Below are 21,029 nucleotides of genomic sequence, written 5' to 3'. Positions count from 1 at the left end.
AGCAGAATGATAGTCTTTTGAATTGGGGCATTCTGACAAGTCATCAGCCAAAAATTTCTTCCCTCTAGGGAAGTACTTCAAAGTAAAGTTAAAACAGTTAAAATATTATGCCCATCGTACTTGTTTAGGGGACAACTTTTGAGGGGTTTTCAGCATTTCTAGATTTTTATGATCAGCCCATACTTCAAAAGGCACTTTGCTCTCCTCAAGGAAGTGGCCCCAAGTTAGCAGCACCCATCTGACTGCAAAAGCCTCTTTCTGCCAAACATCCCATTGCCTCTCAATGTCTGTCAGTTTCCTAGAAGGGTAGGCACAGGATTGTAGGTCCCCTTTTGGTTTCTTTGTAGGAGTACTGTTTCCATGGCTACATCACTAGTATCAGCTTGGATGATGAATTGCTCCTCATGGTCAGGATGTTTGAGAACAGGTTCGGCTCCAAACAGTCTCTTTAAATGCTCAAACACTGCTTGGCATTCCATAGACCAATGTAACGGTTGACAAGGTCGGGGCTTTTGCCCTCCTTTCCCAGTTTTCAGTAGCTCAGTGATTGGCAAAGCTATCTTAGTGAACGAGGGAATTAATTGCCGGTAAACATTTGCGAATCCTAGAAGGGTTTTGAAGCTGCTTATGGGTCAGTGGGGGCTGCCATTCCAGCACTGCCTTAACTTTGGCAGGGTCCATATCCACCTCTTCACTGGAAATTCTGTACCCTAGGTAGTCGAGGTGGAGCTGATGGAATTCACATTTAGAGAGCTTAGCATAAAGTTTACCTCTCAGCAGCTTCTTGAGTACTTCACACACTAATTTGACATGCTCTTGCATGGTCTTGGTATAAATAAGGATATCATCAAGGTAGACTAAGACCCCCTTGAACAAATGATCATGCGTTACTTGATTGATAAATTGCATGAATATGGCAGGGGCTCCTTGTAGACCGAAAGGCATAACCCTGAACTGGAAACTTCCCAGAGGCTATTGAAACTTGTTTCCCATTGATCCCCCTCCTTAATCTGCACCTATTTTCTTGGGACGTAGAGTCTGTCAATGTCACTGTGAGGATTTCTTCCACATCCTTGCTTTTGGGTCATCGGGCAAATCTCCTTGGATTGTTGTATCTATTATTTGGTGTTGAGAAAACCATCCAGTTGCCATTTTGTTAAGAAGACTAGCAGATCCAGCAGGTCTTCACCTTGGTTTTCCATTTTGACCTATTTGTCTTGACCTGTTTATCTTCTTTTCCATCTGTTTTCCTTTTATATCCTCAGGCTCCTTCTGTTTTATATAGGAAATCTTTACCTCTTTCCCTTTTGTCAGTTTCTTTTCTGTATTTTCCATTGTCTGTATTTGTTGAGCAGTTGAATCTTCTGTCTTGATATTTAATTGTTCCATTTTTTCTGTAGTATCCTGCATAAGTGATCCTATAATTATAGACATAATTTGCTTTTGCATATCTAGGCTGTCTTCTGGTTTTTTTCTGTAGTTTCTTATTTTATCACCAGTTTTATTTATTTATTTATTTATTTGTTTGTTTGTTTGTTTTATATACCGCCCTTCTCCCGGAGGACTCAGGGCGGTGTACAGAGCAATAAAGTAAGAATACAATAAAGCAATAAAGTGAGAAAATTTTAAAACCCAAATCCATCAGGCCAGGCCGGCTTGTTGGAATAGATAAGTTTTTAGATCACGCCGGAAGGAGCGAAGGTCAGGGGCCATCCGGATTTCAGCTGGTAAGCGGTTCCAAAGGATTGGCGCACCCACCGAGAATGCTCTCCCTCTGTGGGTCACCAGCCGACATTCTCTGACCGGTGGCACCCTGAGGAGGCCCTCTCTGTGAATAAGGTTTGAATAATCTCTTTTAACAAACAAAGAGTTTGATCCTGCTCTTCTTCCATAAGGAAAATCCAGTCCTGTTCTTCTTCCATAATAGTATATTTAAACTAAAAGGCATTACATTCAAAAAATCCAGTAAATAAAAAGCGCAGCTGAGTTTCTGAACATTACATGTGTCTTATCTTTTTTCTGAGCTGTCAGCCAAGTCTCTTGCACAATAATAGATTACAGTATCAAATTTAGCCACAAGATGTCTCTTCAAAGTTATTTTGATCTTTTCAGTTTTTTCTTCTATTTTAAAAGAAAAAACCCAGATCTTCAATAAAAATCAGTGCTTTTTTTGTAAAAGAAAAAGGTGCCGGAACTCACACATGTCATAGAACCTGCCTTGCCTACCCTACAAGGTTCCATCCAAAAAAGGTGCCGGAACTCCGTTCTGAGCGTTCTATGAGAAAAAAAGCCCTGATAAAAATAGAGAATAAAAATTGAAGAAAAATAGGAAATAGAGAATAAAGAGTCTTTTAATCCACCAATTTTAGGAAATAGATTCCCAATTAGGATCCAATTATTTTTTCAACGTTTGAAACACCACTGAGTCATAGATCACCGCTATGTCTGGAGGGAGGACTGAAACCCCACCCTTCCCTCACCACAGGGGAGAAAGTACTTTAGCAGCTTGAATAGGTACAAATAAGCAATTAGGATTTAAGAGATGTAGATATTACCCAGTTCTTTCCACACTGCTTTGAAGTTGCCAGATGGTGAGTGTGACTTCGGCTGTCTACAGGCTAGTGACAAGCCATATTTCTATGGCCGGTCTTTCATCTGCCGGTTTGGAGGGTTTCGCTAGCTCTAGCAGGAGAGCTACCGTTCACCTGTGATCCAGTGAGGGCCCCTCCTTGCTGGTCGCTTCTACGGGGCGACTTTTGACCCTTTTCAGCTCCCCCCCCAGCGATGCGAAACTGGATGTGGGAGATGAAGCTCATCTCCCAGACGTCCGTGGTTGCCGTGGCAAACTGGAAGTCTCCTTCAGTGTGAGGATTTCAATGGCACAGTCAGTCACCTGGTATGGGAGGAGCACATCACATTCATTTTCACTAAATACCTCTACCAAGTCTCGATATTCGCTCAGTATCAGTTGACTTCCTGGTACATGCTCTATGATGGCTTTTTGAGTCACAAGAATTCCTTGGGTCTCGGTTGCAGCAGGCCCCTGTACTTCACTGGTCAATATGGGTGGAAGGGGTCCCATTGCTAACCTTAGAGTCCTAACTCCATCCTCCCACCAAATCATGGGACGCCCCCTATTGAGCCAGGCCAACCTCAGAATTACAGCCTCAGTCATCTTAGGAACCACCACAAATGGATAATTTCCCAGTGTCTCCCTATGGTCAGGTGTGTGGCAGGGGCACCTCCGATAAGAGACCCACCTGCCTGTTCAAATTTCATGGCCAGGGACATTAGCCTGGCATGGATCCCTAACTTTAGTACTGTAGGGAGATTGGTTAAGCATCTGGTGCAACCTGAGTCAATTAGGATATTTAAAACTGCTTGGACACCCATCTTGAGTGCTATGGTTTTGGCGGAGATTGCGAAAGATAGAATGGGTTGACTTACCATCAGGTCATCTTCTCCCTCCTCATTGCTGTAATAAGGAGCTGGAACTCCCTCAGCTGGGCTCCTGGGCTTGCGGGGCACTGGTCTCTCTTGGGACTTCATCTAGGTGCTGGGCTCAATGCTGAAGCTGGCTGAGGTTGTGGGAAAGCTGGCCTGGCCATTGCAACTGGGCTTGGGCTCCGATGAGGAAGGAGGAGTATCGATGAGCATCTAGTGTCCCATCCGGCAGAGATCACAGAGTGAGCAATCAGGTCCATCTCCCCAACCTCAAGCCAGTCAAACGTCTCTCTCAATCTCTCAACTGAGTGGCCGTGGATGGCTGTCAGGTATCTCCACTCTCCAGAATCATCCCATCCAGTTGGCCTTTTCACCTTCCTCAGTGCAAGCGATCAAAGGCTGTGGGATGAAATCAGAGGAAATTCCGCCTTGGCAGCCTTGGGGATGATCCATTGCTGGTGAGCCACCTCGGAGCAGCAAAGCTCCTCAAAGGTCAGGATCCCTTCTTGCTGTCCCAACTACTCAGGTAGAATTATGTGGGTTTTCGGTCTTGCTCTACGCTTGAACAGTAGCCTGTTCTCCAGCAGCCAGAACCACATTGAGGCCAGCGGCCAATTCTCCCTTCTTCTCCATCACGGCTTCTCCCCTGAGTGTTTGCCATCCTCTCAAAAGTAGTGGGTAGGTGACTGGGGCTCAGAACCCAAAGTAAAAGATTTTAGGAGAATTGGTTTAATGTCATGTTTCCGATAGAGGCGAAAAATTAATCAGAACTCCGAGGCTAGATGCTTCATTGAAGAACATGTTTATTGGTTACAAAGTATCAGCACAATCAAAAGTGAAACCAAGTCTGAAATTTCCTCCAAAGAGTTAGGCTATTACAAAGTTAAACTTCCCACCCCAATACTAGGCAATTAACTATATTTCCCAATAGAATATTTTGGCGAGCTTTCTAACAGAAAACCCAAACCCCAATCCGACCATTTTAAATGACCTTGTTTCCCAAGGGGTAGAGAATTGTTTAGACTATGAAAAAAACCTCCACTTCCCTCCTCCCATGCTTAGGGCAACCTAGAGAGAGCAAGATGGCTTCAGCCAGGTTCATTGTGGAGTTGACACTATTTCTGTTTGCGGGTTTTGTATTTTGTTAGTGCATCTTTTTCATTGTTATTCAGATATTCTTCCAATGCCCCTTTTCCTTCTTCAGCTATCTAGTGTACTTGCAGCATTCCACACCCACCTATTTTCTTGGTACGTAGAGTCTGTCAATGTCACTGTGTGGATGCAGGGCATAATTCATTGTCATTATTTTTCTGGTCTTCCTAGCCAGGGCTTTTAGTTCTGCTTGAGTCCAATCCACTATTCCAAGTGTGTGTATTAAATGATTGGCATTGCCCAGGTGTTAATAACTTGAAGGTATTTCCTCCACTGAATTTAGGCTTTAAAATCTTCACTGTCTTGATGTATTCCCTTCTGATCTTCTTCTTAATTTCAGTGTGCTTGGAAGATGCTCAGCTTGAAGGATGCCCAGGTATTTGTAGTGACCATCGTCCTCCAGACTCTTGATGTTGTTTCTACAGTATAAGGCATCTTGATTCCCTCAGTTTTCACCATTTTGCCCTGTTGCTGGTGAGGGTGGAACATTAGTTGAGCCCAAATTTCATTCCAATGTCTTGATCTTACATATGGACAGAATTGAATTATGATTCTATTTCAGATAGTGGTTTTCTATACAGCTTCATATCATCCATGTAAAGGAGATGGGATAGTCTGGCAAATATTTTGGATTTTAATAACTATGGCCTAAATTTTTCAGTATAGTTGTCAGGAGAATCAGTGCAATAACAAACTTGAAAGATTCTTTTCTTGATATTATTATCACTTTTGCAGTCTAATTGGCAGCTAGACAATTAGACTGGATTTAGCAGTTTTATTCACTGTTGTGTCCCTCCCAAGGAGCTGGGATAAGTAGAGGTTGTTTGATGGTGTTAAGGATTTCATTGCACAATGTAAGCTGTTCCAAGGAAAATGCCCTTTGCAATTGTTATTTGGTTTGCCACACAGGCAGCCTATTATTATAAAAAAAGCCTCCACTCCATGCAGCTGATTAAGACAGCTCAAAGTCATGAAAGGGTGTACAACATTAAATCTGTTCATCCTTAAGGTGATAGCCCTAAAATCTTTGCAAGATAGAATATTAAAGCTATACCTCTGGAAATTTGAATGTGACACAGGTTGCGTGTCTACACTTCAGCTTCAAAGATACATTGAAAATTTCTGAATTTTTAGATATGAAATATAAAAATAGAGTTTCCATCCCTTTTCCAAATTGGTCTAATATGATAGTCAGTTTTTCATTCCTGTTCTTCTCTTCTGTTTATGTGATAGTTGACACAAAAATATGAAAAAAAAAGATCCAAAACAAAACAGATAAACAAGAGAGGTAAAAACCTCTACAAAGTAATATGAAAAATGAAACAATGCAGTGGCAGCAGTGGAGACTTTTTAATTTAGATTCCTGGTTGCTTAATTTTCTTCTGAAAGGAATTATGAAATGTATAGATATGAGTGGAAGTGAAAATCATGATTGTTTCAAGGTATGACCTACCTACACAGTCATTGTAACTCAGGACATGAAAAGGTGCTAGTAAAAATATAACACACAAATGAACTTCCTCTGGATACTTAACTGTATGCACATACTTATACATACATTCACGTCACAATCATACCAAAAGTTAAAGCTCTTACATTTCAGGAGGAATCCTTTTTATTTAGACTGAAAGCTGTTAGTATATTGTCTTGCTATGACAGAGGACACCAAGAACGTATACAGGAGGAGCATTTTGTTCTTTTGAAACAAAGCGCGCACTATTCCATACTCTAATAAATGCTCTTTTCAAAGGAGTTTCATAAACTCAGTGCTCCATTTTACTTTACACACAAGGTGGTGCTATTGCACCAAACAGTAAAAAGAGAGATTCATTTATTTCAGGATGACCTAGTCATTAGACAAAGGAATCTCAGAACAAAAGGCAACAGCTCTCAGTTTAAACCATGAGAAATTTCCGAAGAAAATATTCCAGCATGAATACCAAAAAATAACTCCTGTTGGATTCTGATAACAACTATAACAGAAATTGTAGCAGCTGCTTTACGAAGAATCATATTCCCAGAAAGAGTCTGAGAAAATGGAAGTATCTCCTCCTAGCAGGCAAGTGGTCTTGTTCTTTATTTCTCTGTGTAGCTCTGGTATGTTGTGTGAACCGTTCCACTATTCAGTGCCTGAGGAGAAGAAAGCTGGATTAATAGTAGCAAATGTGCTAAAAGATTTGAAGGTAGATGTGAAGGAGCTCTCTGTTCGCAGAGCACAGTTGATTTCTAAGAGTTCCAGGCAGGATTTCCAGCTGGATCCTCACTCTGGGAATATAATATTAAGGGATAAAATTGACCGAGAAGCTTTGTGTGGTCTGACTGATCCTTGTACTCTATTCTCTGAAATTTTGCTGGAAAATCCTTTGCAAGTGTTCAAAATTGAAGTTCAAGTAGAAGATGTCAATGATAATTCCCCTACATTCTCTCAGAATCAATTCCTTTTTGAAATACCTGAACAGACGCCCATAAATGCACGTTTTCCTTTGGAGAAAGCACAAGATTTAGATAAAGGAAAAAATGCTATCCAGAACTATATACTTAGCACAAGTGAATATTTTAAGTTGAATGTACAAAGTAAAAACGATGGCAGCAAATATGCAGAACTGCTTTTGGCAAAACCATTAGACCGCGAGGTGATCCCTCAGTTTATTCTCACTCTGGAAGCTGTGGATGGAGGGATCCCAAGGAGAACTGGCACAGCACAGATAATTATTGATATTCTGGATAACAATGATAACATGCCCGAATTTGCACAAGCAGTCTATAAAGTGCAGTTGATGGAAAATAGTCATCCAGGTTCATTGGTTGCTAAAGTTGAAGCCACTGACAAAGATATTGGATCCAATGCTCACATCATTTACACTTTTAGCCAAGCACCAGCAGATGTGCTTCGATCATTCAGCTTAAACAACCATACTGGGGAAATTACACTTGTAGGGAAAATTGATTATGAAGAAAATCATAATTATGAACTCAACATCAAAGCCACAGATGGAGGGGGACTCTCCACTTACTGTAAAGTTCTTGTTGACATTGAAGATGAGAATGACAATGCTCCAGAAATAGTTGTATCATCCATCACTAATCCTTTACCAGAGAATTCTCCCCCAGAAACGCTGGTGGTACTTTTTGGCATCAGAGATCAAGACTCTGGAGACAATGGCAGAACTAGCTGCAACACTGATAAAAACCTGCCTTTTATACTAAAACTGACTGAGAACAATTATTACCAGCTTGTGACTCAACAGCCACTGGACAGAGAACAAATGTCACAATATAACATCACCATCACAGCCACTGACCAAGGTTCTCCCAGACTCACTTCCAAGACAGTTATTAGCATTCAACTTTCAGACGTCAATGATAACCCTCCAATGTTTGAAAGATCTTTCTACAATTTGCACTTGAGAGAAAACAACATTCCAGGACTTCTCATTGGATCAGTCCGTGCTGTGGATGTGGACACAGAACAAAATGCCAAACTGACCTATTGGCTTTTGCCTGGGAAGATCAGGGATGTCCCTGTATCTTCTTACATCTCCATCAACTCCGAAACTGGGAACCTGTATGCCATCCGATCTGTGGATTATGAGGATATACAAGATTTCCAGGTGATGGTGAGGGCTGTGGACAAAGGCTCACCTCCACTGAGCTCAGAAACCACGGTCCGAGTTCTTATCAGAGATGAGAATGACAATGCCCCCTTTGTCCTCTGCCCCCTTCAGAACAGCACTTCTCCATCAAAGGAGCTGGTTCCCAGGGGAGCAGAGACAGGCTACCTGGTCACCAAAGTGGTGGCAGCGGACAGGGATTCAGGGCAGAATTCTTGGCTTTCCTATCAATTGCTGAAGGCCACAGATCCAAGTCTCTTCGCTGTTGGGACTCAGAATGGGGAAGTGAAAACCACGAGGCCGGTGAATAGCCGAGACAGTTTCAAACATACTCTTATTGTAGCAGTTAGGGATAATGGGCATCCGCCTCAGTCTGCCTCTGCGACCCTAAGAATTCTTCTAGTGGACGGCTTCTCTGATCCGTACATGAAAAGTATGGATAATCCTAAGGGCGAAGTCCCGCAGGAGGGAGATCATACTCTAACCATGTATTTGATTATTTGCTTGGTTGCCATCTCATCCATTTTTCTGCTTTCTGTCATGGTGTTTATTGCCACCAAGTTTCAGAAGCGAAGGAAGTTCACAGGAAGTTCTCATTCTACATCTAATTTCCCCGTGGGACCAAGTTCACAAGACAAGTGTGTGAATCCTAACACTGGGACACCTTCCCAGGCCTTCAGCTATGAGGTATGCTTAGCAGATGGATCTCTGAGCAGTGAGTTCAAGTTCCTTAGGCCTTTCTTTCCTGTTTTTACTATGGAGCATCGAAAAACTCTGCTGAATCCACAGAGTAGAAATGATTGCCATGATCTTCCTAATCAATTGGAGGAAAGAGAGGACATATCCCAGGTGAGAATAATTACTATTGCAATTAATTTATAAATTTACTTTGTTTGAATGATTCAGAAATAATTAATTTTTAAAAATGGAAGAGTGTCTAATAAAGTACATTACCATGAATTTCCAGAGAACTAGTTCTTTTAGGGTCATGTACTGACAAATTTGTATTGGTTTTACATGTATTTTAATTTCTACGTGGGTATTTATCCTGCACTGTCATATGTAATTTGGTAGGTGAGAAGTTATGAAATACATATTGCCCTAAAAGAAAACACTACAATTTTCCAGAAAGGAAACAATTTGCAAGGTGTTTGAAATTTGGAAGCTACAGCTGGTGCAGCATGTTGTGGCATGGGCAATATATAATTGAAAGCTACCAAGAGTTAGCAATAGGTAGCAATAGCACGTCGACTTATATACCACTTCACAGTGCTTTATAGCCATCTCTAAGCAGTTTACAGAGTCAGCATATTGTTCCCTATCTGGGTTATCATTTTACCGACCTCAGAAGGATGGAAGGCTGAGTCAACCTTGAGCCGGTGAGAGTCAAACTGCTGAATTGCTGGCAACCAGCAGAACTCCCGCATTCTAACCACTATGCCACCTCGGCTCAGTTACCTTGTGGTAAGACAGCAGCCAATAAAATTTGTTTATTTATTTCTATGGTTTTTTCTTTTCTTTTTACGACTGTGTAATCCCTTGATTTGGGACAACATTGGGGTGACTGAATGCAGCTGAGCATTTGCTGGCCAGATGCCCTTCCTGACACCTACTCAAAGTTTGCAGCAGATATTTTCTCTTTGTGCCCCGACAGAGAAACATTTGTCACTGCCTAGCATTGAACTATCAACCTTCCAAATGGGAGGCAAGCATCTTCACTTCTAGGCTACCATGCCACTCTAATGAATTTTATAAATAAAAAATAAAATTTTGCAGGAGGTTCAATGGGTGCTTGAGGGAAGGAATGTGGACTGAGTGAAAAATTATTTAAATGAAATTTGAGCACATTGATTAGAAACAGAAGGGTTTATAATGCAACTCATGATCAAGGCTTAACTCTGATTGGTGGAAAGTGATACAAGTGATTTAACGCTTAAGCAGGTCAGGATTTGGGGAAGTGTGTGGTAAAGACACCCAGAAAGGAATGTAACAAACAATTGCTTTTCTGAAACAGTAAGGTAGAAAGGTGATCTTGGGCAAATCTCTCTCTCTCTCATATAGAATAGAATAGAATAGAATAGAATAGAATAGAATAGAATAGAATAGAATAGAATAGAATAGAATAGAATAGAATAGAATAGAATAGAATAGAAGCTGGAAGGGACCTTGGAGGTCTTCTAGTCCAGTCCCCTGCTTAAGCAGGAGAATCTACACCATCTCAGACAGGTGATTGTCTAGTTTTTTCTTTAAAATCTCCAGTGATGGAGTGCCCAGGATTTCTGGAGGTAAGCTTGTTCCACTGGTTGATTGTCCTCACTATCAGGATGTTTCTCCGTAATTCCAAGTTGCTTCTCTCTTTGATCAGTTTCCAACCATTGTTTCTCCTTTCTGGTGCTCTGGTGAACAACCTGACCCCTTCTGCCTTGTGGCAGCCCCTCAGATACTGAAACACTGCTATCATGTCTCCCCTATTTCTTCTTTTCTTTAGACTAGCCAGACCCAAGTCCTGCAGCCATTCTTCATATGTTTTAGCCTCCAGGCCTTTGATCATCTTGGTTGCTTTTCTTTGAGTTTTTTTCCAAACTCTCAACGTTTTTTTTTTGTGATATGGTGACCCAAATTGGCTGCAGTATTCCAGGTGTGGTCTTACTAGGGCTTTGTAAACCAGTACTAGTACTTTGCATGATCTAGATTCTATGCCTCTGTTTGTACAACCCAGGATTGTATTAGCTTTTTTGGTTGCTGCTGCACACTATTGGCTCATAGTCAAGTGGTCATCCACTAGGAGTCTAAGGTCCCTTTCACAATGCTGTTTTTAAGCCAGGTCTTACCCAATCTGTACTGCATTTGTGCCTTTTGTTTTTCCTGCAATACACTCTGACTCTGTCTCTCTCTCTCTTGCACATGCACCCACACAAACAAAAATTGGGAAAACATAGTAGCAAATGAAATAACAGAACAGAATAGAAATAACAGAATAGAGTAGAATTCTTTATTGGCCAAGTGTGATTGGACACAGAAGGAATTTGTCCACAGTAAATCAGCTATCAAGAGTACATAGAAACAACAAAGACATAACTCAGATAATAAATCATAAGACACAATAATAAATCATAGGATATGAACAATTGATAAATCATAATATACCAATAGGAGAAAGAACTGGATTATACCCTTTATCAATAATTTTTGTGCATACAGTCACTCTTTTTCTTTTTCTATATAATTAAATCATAAAATAATCTGCTATTGGATAGATAAAAATAGATTTAATGCAAGTAGTGTCTAAACAATGGAAATAGAATTTTTGCCTAGTTCACCACATGGTGGCGATATTAACAAAGAAATTCAGTTCTGTTCTGCTTCCTCAGTATCAGGGCAGACAGTAATACAAAATTGAACAAAAGGTATCTGACTCTTTTTGCGATGAGACATATGCAGATTATAAAATGGCAAAAGACTGAACAATTGAAAATGATTTGCACAACTAAATCATAAAGGAAGGAAGGGAAGACAGACTGACTGTTGGGCAGAATTTGAGCCTGCAAGGAAGACAGGCTGGAATCATGGAGACTTGCTTTTGGAAAAGACAAGGTCTGTATGTCCTTCTCTCTTTCTCATTCCTTAGAGTAATGTGTGCTTCAATTCGCTTTTCTGTCCCTGAAGAAAAGAAAAAGGGGTTTCTGGTGGCTAATGTGGTCAAGGAATTGAAACTGAAAGCAGGGGAGCTCTCAACCCGCAGAGCACATTTAGTTGCTGAGGGCACTCAGGAATACTTCCACCTTGATATTCAGACTGGGAATCTGTTGGTTAAGGATAAAATAGACAGAGAAGCTTTGTGTGGCCAGAATGATCCTTGTGTACTCCTATCTCAGCTTGTTTTGGAAAACCCCTTAGATTTCTTTAATATTGAAATCAAGATAGAAGATGTGAATGACAATGCCCCCAAATTTTGGAAAAATGAAGTGGTACTGGACATTTCTGAAAATAGTCCTATAAGTATGATATTTCCCTTGGAATTAGCCCAGGATGATGACTTAGGAGATAATAGCATCCAAAACTATACTCTTAATCCCAATGAGCATTTTCAGCTTGAAGTACATAAGAATGAAGACGAAAGTGATAATATATATCTTGTTTTGAAGAAAACATTAGATAGGGAGAAGATGCCACACCTTGGATTGACTCTAATGGCTATTGATGGAGGGGTTCCAAAGAAAACCGGCACAGTTCATATTAATATCAATGTTCTGGATAATAACGATAACTTTCCTCTGTTTAGCAAGTCTGAATATAAGACAAGAATAAAGGAAAATCTCCACAAGGGCACTCTTGTGATTACGGTGGAAGCCACAGATCTGGATTTGGGTTCAAATGCACAGATTCTCTACTCATTCCATCAAGTGCCAGAAAGAATAAACAGCTTCTTCTATTTAAATGAAGTTACTGGTGAAATCACTGTTTGGGGTCAGATTGATTATGAAAAAGAAAAAAGCTATAACATGAAAATCAGAGCAACAGATGGAGGGGGTTTTACAGGTCAGTGCAAGATACTAATAGAGGTTGAAGATGTGAATGACAACCCCCCAGAAGTGTCTATCATATCTCTGATCAGCACTTTAAAGGAGGACTCTCCCCCAGACACAATGGTGGCCCTCTTCAGTGTTAGAGACCAAGACTCTGGAGACAACAGCAAAACGGTCTGCTCCGTGGAGATGAACCTTCCTTTTGTGCTCAAAGGCACCACAAACAACTTTTATCAGCTTGTGCTCCAAAGTCCCCTCGACAGAGAGACCGTCACTGAGTACAACATCACCATCACAGCCATTGACAGTGGCTCTCCTAGGCTCACTTCAACAAGACTCATTAATGTTCAGATCTCCGATGTCAATGATAACCCTCCTCTTTTTGAAAAGCCTTCATATGACATGCAGATCCGGGAAAATCATATTCCAGGCTTGCTCATCGGCTCAGTCCACGCTGTGGATCTGGACACAAAGCAGAATGCTAAAGTGACATACTCAGTTCTGCCTAGGAAGGCTGATGGCCTTTTGCCCCCTTTCATTTCAATCAACTCTGAAACTGGAAACCTGTATGCCCTCCGATCCCTGGACTATGAGCAGATAAGAGGCTTCAGAGTGACTGTGAGGGCATCTGATGGTGGTTCTCCTTCCCTGAGCTCAGAAGTGATTGTCCGCATCCACATCATAGATGAAAACGACAATGCTCCCTTCTTCCTGTATCCCCTGCAGAACAACACATCTCCATGCAATGAGCTGCTTCCCAAGTCAGCCGAGGCCGGCTATCTGGTCACCAAGGTGGTTGCCGTGGATGCAGATTCTGGCCAAAACTCTTGGCTTTCCTATGAATTGCTGAAGGCCACGGACCCAGCCCTTTTCAGCATAGGAGCACAGAATGGGGAAGTGAAAACCAGGAGAGCCCTGAATGAGCGAGACACAAACAAGCAGAGGCTGGTGATGCTGGTCAGAGACAACGGTCTTCCTCCACAGACCAGCACGGCGATGCTTAATGTCCTTCTTGTGGATGGCTTTTCGGATCCCTTCCTGAGGAGGGTGGATGTGAGTGTGCAAGAACCGGAAGAAGACAAAACCTTGACCAAGTATTTGGTGATCTGCTTGGCTGCTGTCTCCTTTGTGTTCCTGGTCTGTATTGTTGTGTTTATTGTGGTCAAAACCCTCAAGAAGGACTCCCAAAGCCACTTTACTGCAGCTGTTCCTCACTTCCCACCTGCCACTGCTGAGGCCCAAGAGAACTCTGCAGATTCACCGAATGGGTCGCTGCCCAGGACTTACCGTTATGATGTTTGCTTGACTGGTGGATCCTTAAGTAGCGAGTTCCGATTTCTCAGACCCCTCCTTCCTGTCCTGTCCTGCCCTGTGGGAGAAGTAAACATCCCCGGCAACCACTGGACTTCTTCTGGCCCCGAAGATTTATCTAAGCAGGTTGCAGTTAATGGCACAACGAAAGAGGTGAGGAAAACATGCAATTAATTCAGCCTCTTTCTATTTATTCTCCCTCTGTTTGTTTCAGTTATTCTTGAACTCCATGCTGATTATTTATTTAAAAAACAGGCAATTTTACTTTAACGTTAGTTGAGAGCATACATCACAATTCTTTTATAGAGAGTCAGTCAGTGCTTGGTTAACAGCTACTCCTTTAGCAAACATTTGATAATATAATGTGCTGGGTGGTAGTTACGACCGGTCCTAGGCCTTCCAGCTGTCCTGGATCCTCCCTGATCACTTGGCAACCAGCTCACACTTAGGATGGTTCTGCATCCCATGGTCATGTAATTCGCAACGTTCAGTGCAGGTTTCCAACAAGCAGTTTCAATAGGGAAGCTGGCAGGGAGGGTTGCAATCTGCTCGGGTAAGTCTTGCCTGGCTGCATACATTCCCCCAGCCTCTCTGCAGTCACGCTGCACCTTGCCAATCACCCACACACCCTTGCACACTCTCTCCGGGCCTCACTGTGCTCCTGGCCATTTGCACTCTTGTGCACCCTCTCCTACCCAGCAACATCCATTCCCAGCCCTCCTGTGCTCACACTGGGCCTTCCCTGCCAATTGCTGAGCCTCTTTGAACTGCATTCGTACTAAGTTTCCCTGGCCAGAGGTGCACCCTCCCTCACATAGCAGTAGGTACCCCAAGCCCCGGCATGGCTTTCTGTGCATCCCCTCACTCCCTCTCCCACCCAGCAGTGGCCGCTTACCTGCCTGCTGGCCTGCTTGTGAGCGGCCTAGTCATCTGTCAGCCTCCTCACTGATTTTGGTTGTTGGAAGCTGACAGGAAGTTGCAGGAGATGACCTGTGATTTTCACTTGCCGTTGCTAAGCGATATAATCACGTTATTTATGAATGCATGGCTTACTGGCAGAAATTCCAGTCCCAACTGCCGTCATATCTTGAGATTCCCTGTGCATTGATAATTTCTGATTCATTGTATTTCAGGAAACAAGTCACTGTCCTGGTATTCTCTGTAAAGCGGGCCATCACTTAATTCATAACAGTTGTTTGGGAATAGTAAATTATATGAATCTTAAAGATTCACACTGACTAGCAGCCAGACACAGTTTCAGCTTCTTATGCCAGTCTAGGCGTATTTTACTTACAAAGTAACCAATATAAATTTAATCTGAGTCACAGGAATTTTTATAGATTACAAGATAGAGCAAAGTGTTCCAAATATTCTCCTAAAAGGAGCAATATTGACAATCCTGAGTTAAAGTTTCTATTATAGTCCCTACAAGAACATTTTTTTCCTACTATACTTATTTTGTATTCCTGTCTTCTAGAACCTTTGAGAAATAGATTGAATTTTATAAAAATAAATACTCTGGAGTATTTCCCCACTTAGAGATTGTCAAACCAATTACCACCTGGAATTCAAAGATTCTCTTGCCAATATTGCATTTAGGGAACTTGTATGATGATCTGACTGCATTCAAATAATATTATCTTTTTTTAATAAATCTTATTTTAGCTTCTTCAGATTTTCATATTATAAGGGGTATCCAAAATACTGTATATGTTCAAAAACATATATCAATTGATCAATGATATTATCATATTCTCTGATCAATCCATGTTTTGGGTGGATCCACTTTTAATACTGATCCAGGAAGAAAAAAAATATATAGTGACATCTATGGGGGAGAAGGGAGAGATCTGGAAGCAATAGCTATTAGGGTAATTAATGGCATTAAACATAACAAATGTGATTGCAGGACTGATTTCCTTCATAAAATTATCAAGGTCAAAGAGGAGAATGGATCTAGATATATCATAATATACATGTACATGTAGATATATATGAGTGATAAAGAATATCAGTATTTTGGAGTGATACAAGTACAAACCCCTCCATTTCCCTCCTCCCATGTCTATGGCAACCTAGAACAAGCAAGATGTCTTGAGCCAGGTTTGTTGTACAGTTGACAGTCAGACCCCCTAAAGCACGGGTGTCAAACTCGCCGTGTCATATAACGTGTTGCAACATATCGTGATTTTTTTTGCATTGCCGGAGCTGGAGTGGTTGCGGCCTCTGCATGATGCAACCGGCCTGCGGGCTGGCAGTTTGTCAACCCTGCCCTGAAGAGAAAGCAAATCCTGCACGAAAAACAAAAACAAAAAATAGGAATCTGAGAATGTTTATCATAAAATCGCCATATTAGTCAGTCTGTCTTAATGTCCGCACTTTTCACCCACATAGGTTCTGATAATGGATAACCTTTCCACTGCACTAAGTACTGTAACTTCCTTTATACAAACTAGAATCGAAAATGTGTTTGATTTCATAATGGGCTTCCCCTTCAACTAAAATGGGACTTGGTGCCTTCTTAGGGATTCCTGGCAGGCTTTAGCAAACTGCAATGGAAAACAGGGTGAATTTCCCTAATAACCAAGGGAGTTTCAACTCAACTATACAGGATTTATAATTTTAGTTATGGGAAAGGGACCAAGGAATTTAGGTCCTAATCTCTTGCTAGGTAATTTAAGCCTGATGAGGATCGCTTCTCATCAGCTTGTTCTTTATACATTTTTGTGGCTTGGGCTAATGTTTTATTTACATTAGCCCAAACACCCTGCCATGATGTCACCCAATGGTCTAAGGTTTGCAACATGGGGGTTCTTGTGGATATTCAGGCATGGGAACAATTTCTTGGCCAGTAGCGATTTTGAATGGGGTAACTCCAGTGCTGCTGTGTACTGTATTATTATATACCACCTCTGCAAAAGGCAGGAGGTCAGCCCAATTAGTCTGTTGTAGTTGATGTAAAATCTGAAGTATTGTTCTACCACTGCGTTCACATGTTCAGCCAATCCATTAGTGCTCAGATGAAAAGCCAATTAGAGCTCTTGAATGGACCCAATTAGCTTGACAAAGTCTCTCCAGAACCTTGCAGTAAATTGGATCCCCCTATGTGATATTAACTTTTTTGACGCTCCGTGGAGGCAGCAGATGTGTTTCAGGAACAGCTTGGTTAATTTCTGAGTAGAGGGGAGCCTTGAGCAGGCAATGAAATGGGCTTGATTTGAAAAGAGATCAATTACAGTCCAGATTACTGTATTTCCCTTACTTTCTGGTAATTCAACAATGAAATCCATGGCTATCTCCTCCCAGGGTTGGGATGGTTCTGTTACCAGTTGCAATAACCCTGGGGGCTTGCCAGGGCATTTCTTCATGGCTGCACAAGTGGCACAGGTCTTTACATAGCTTTCAGTGTCTTTTTTCATCCCTGGCCACCAAACCTGCCACCAGACTAAGTGCAATGTCTTTAAAAATCCGAAGTGGCCAGCCTGCTTGGCATCATGACTACGTTGAAGGGCTTGAATTCTGAGGGAAACTGGCAAAACCATTGCGATAGGTCAACAGGGTTTTATTCTCCTGGAACCAGGTATCAGTCTTTAATTCTTCCTTGAGCTTTTGGGTCATGTGGATTTCTGTCTCAGTAGATTGCTTTTGCTTCTGACCCCTTGTGATCACATGAGAAACTGATTGCGGGAGCAGAATGATAGTCTTTTGAATTGGGGTATTCTGACAAGGCATCAGCCAAAAATTTCTTCCCTCCAGGGAAGTACTTCAAAGTAAAGTTAAAAGAGTTAAAATATTATGCCCATCGTACTTGTTTAGGGGACAATGTTTGAGGGGTTTTCAGCATTTCTAGATTTTTATGATCAGTCCATACTTCAAAAGGCACTTTGCTCTCCTCAAGGAAGTGGCCCCAAGTTAGCAGCACCCATCTGACTGCAAAAGCCTCTTTCTGCCAAACATCCCATTGCCTCTCAATGTCTGTCAGTTTCCTAGAAGGGTAGGCACAGGATTGTAGCTCCCATTTTGGTTTCTTTGTAGGAGGACTGCTTCCATGGCTACATCATTAGCATCAGCTTGGATGATGAATTTCTCCTCATGGTCAGGGTGTTTGAGAACAGGTTCAGCTCCAAACAAGTCTCTTTAAATGCTCAAACACTGCTTGGCATTCCGTAGACCAATGTAACGGTTGACAAGGTCGGGGCTTTTGCCCTCCTTTCCCAGTTTTCAGTAGCTCAGTGATTGGCAGAGCTATCTTAGCAAACGAGTGAATTAATTGCCGGTAAACATTTGCGAATCCTAGAAGGGTTTTGAAGCTGCTTATGGGTCAGTGGGGGCTGCCATTCCAGCACTGCCTTAACTTTGGCAGGGTCCATATCCACCTCCTCACTGGAAATTCGGTACCCTAGGTAGTCGAGGCGGAGCTGATAGAATTCACCTTTAGAGAGCTTAGCATGAAGTTTACCTCTCAGCAGCTTCCTGAGTACTTCACACACTAATTTGACATGCTCTTGCATGGTCTTGGTATAAATAAGGATATCATCAAGGTAGACTAAGACCCCCTTGAACAAATGATCATGCATTACTTGATTGATAAATTGCATGAATATGGCAGGGGCTCCTTGTAGACCGAAAGGCATAACCTTGAACTGGAAACTTCCCAGAGGCTATTGAAACTTGTTTCCCATTGATCCCCCTCCTTAATCTGCACCTATTTTCTTGGGACGTAGAGTCCGTCAATGTCACTGAGGATTTCTTCCACGTCCTTGCTTTTGGGTCATCGGGCAAATCTCCTTGGATTGTTGTATCTATTATTTGGTGTTGAGAAAACCATTCAGTTGCCATTTTGTTAAGAGGACTAGCAGATACAGCAGGTCTTCACCTTGGTTTTTCATTTTGACCTATTTGTCTTGACCTGTTTATCTTCTTTTCCATCTGTTTTCCTTTTATATCCTCAGACTCCTTCTGTTTTATATAGGAAATCTTTATCTCTTTCCCTTTTGTCAGTTTCTTTTCTGTATTTTCCATTGTCTGTATTTGTTGAGCAGTTGAATCTTCTGTCTTGATATTTCAAGTTCACATAGTGTGGTGGGATGGAGGGTTTTTTGTCACTGTGTGTTGGGGGGAGAGAGCACGGGGGGAGGCTCAGCTAATCTCAATGTACACACATGTTGTACTTTGACAATAAAGGTTTATTATTATTTATTATTAATTGTTCCATTTTTTCTGTAGTATCCTGCATAAGTGATCCTGATATGCAAAAGCAAATTATAGACATAATTTGCTTTTGCATATCTAGGCTGTTTTCTGGTTTTTTTCTGTAGCTTCTTATTTCATCACCAGTTTTGAATAAGGTTTGAATAATCTCTTTTAACAAACAAAGAGTTTGATCCTGCTGTTCTTCCATAAGGAAAATCCATCCCTGCTCTTCTTCCATAATAGTATATTTAAACTAAAAGGCATTACATTCAAAAAATCCAGTAAATAAAAAGCGCAGCTGAGTTTCTGAACATTACATGTGTCTTATCTTTTTTCTGGGCTGTCAGCCAAGTCTCTTGCACAATAATAGATTACAGTATCAAATTTAGCCACAAGATGTCTCTCCAAAGTTATTTTGATCTTTTCAGTTTTTTCTTCTATCTTAAAAGAAAAAACCCAGATCTTCAATAAAAATAGAGAATAAAAATTGAAGAAAAATAGGAAATAGAGAATAAAGAGTCTTTTAATCCACCAATTTTAGGAAATAGATTCCCAATTAGGATCCAATTATTTTTTCAATGTTTTAAACACCACTGAGTCGTCGATCACCGCTATGTCTGGAGGGAGGACTGAAACCCCACCCTTCCCTCACCACAGGGGAGAAAGTACTTTAGCAGCTTGAAGAGGTACAAATAAGCAATTAGGATTTAAGAGATGTAGATCTTACCCAGTTCTTTCCACACTGCTTTGAAGTTGCCAGATGGTGAGTGTGACTTCAGCTGTCTACAGGCTAGTGACAAGCCATATTTCTATGGCCGGTCTTTCATCCGCCGGTTTGGAGGGTTTCGCTAGCTCTAGCAAGAGAGCTACCGTTCACCTGTGATCCAGTGAGGGCCCCTCTTTGCTGGTCGCTTCTATGGGGTGACTTTTGACCCTTTTCAGCTCCTCCCCCCCAGCGATGCGAAACTGGATGGGGGAGATGAAGCTCATCTCCCAGAGGTCTGTGGCTGCCGTGGCAAACCAGAAGTCTCCTTCAGTGTGAGGATTTCAATGGCACAGTCAGTCACCTGGTATGGGAAGAGCACATCACATTCATTTTCACTAAATACCTCCACCAAGTCTCGATATTCGCTCAGTATCAGTTGACTTCCTGGTACATGCTCTATGATGGCTTTTTGAGTCACAAGAATTCCTTGGGTCTCGGTTGCAGCAGGCCCCTGTACTTCACTGGTCAATGTGGTTGGAAGGGGTCCCATTGCTAACTTTAGAGTCCTAACTCCATCCTCCACCAAATCATGGGACGCCACCTATCGAGCCAGGCCAACCTCAGAATTACAGCCTCAGTCATCCTAGGAACCACCACAAAATGGATAATCTCCCAGTGTCTCCCTATGGTCAGGTGCGTGGCAGGGGCACCTCCGATAAGAGACCCACCTGCCTGTTCAAATTTCATGGCCAGGGACATTAGCTTCGGATGGATCCCTAACTTTAGTACTGTAGGGAGATTGGTTAAGCATCTGGTGCAACCTGAGTCAATTAGGATATTTAAAACTGCTTGGACACCCATCTTGAGTGCTATGATTTTGGCGGAGATTGCGAAAGATAGGATGGGTTGACTTACCATCAGGTCATCTTCTCCCTCCTCATTGTTGTTATAAGGAGCTGGAACTCCCTCAGCTGGGCTCCTGGGCTTGCGGGGCGCTGGTCTCTCTTGGGACTTCATCTAGGTGCTGGGCTCGATGCTGAAGCTGGCCTGGCCATTGTGATTGGGCTTGGTCTCCGATGAGGAAGG

At 41.9% G+C, this 21,029-nt stretch overlaps 2 protein-coding genes across 2 annotated transcripts; both read left to right on the top strand.

Annotated features, from left to right (window-relative positions):
• Positions 1 to 6,632: 6,632 nt before the first annotated feature.
• Positions 6,633 to 9,089, top strand: LOC308666657 (protocadherin beta-16-like; the record flags this gene model as incomplete). The annotated part of the gene is made up of 1 exon (XM_081325551.1): positions 6,633 to 9,089. The coding sequence occupies one exon, from the start codon at positions 6,633 to 6,635 to the stop codon at positions 9,087 to 9,089; it is 2,457 nt and encodes an 818-aa protein (XP_081181677.1).
• A 2,684-nt stretch (positions 9,090 to 11,773) lies between these two features.
• Positions 11,774 to 14,218, top strand: LOC308665436 (protocadherin beta-16-like; the record flags this gene model as incomplete). The annotated part of the gene is made up of 1 exon (XM_081323468.1): positions 11,774 to 14,218. The coding sequence occupies one exon, from the start codon at positions 11,774 to 11,776 to the stop codon at positions 14,216 to 14,218; it is 2,445 nt and encodes an 814-aa protein (XP_081179594.1).
• Between the last annotated feature and the right edge of the window lie 6,811 nt (positions 14,219 to 21,029).

Source organism: Vipera berus (assembly GCF_964194415.1).
Source record: "Vipera berus genome assembly, chromosome: 3".
Classification (NCBI taxonomy): Eukaryota; Metazoa; Chordata; class Lepidosauria; order Squamata; family Viperidae; genus Vipera; species Vipera berus.
The sequence above is the reverse complement of the archived record's forward strand: the minus strand, read 5'-3'. Positions and strand labels throughout refer to the sequence as shown.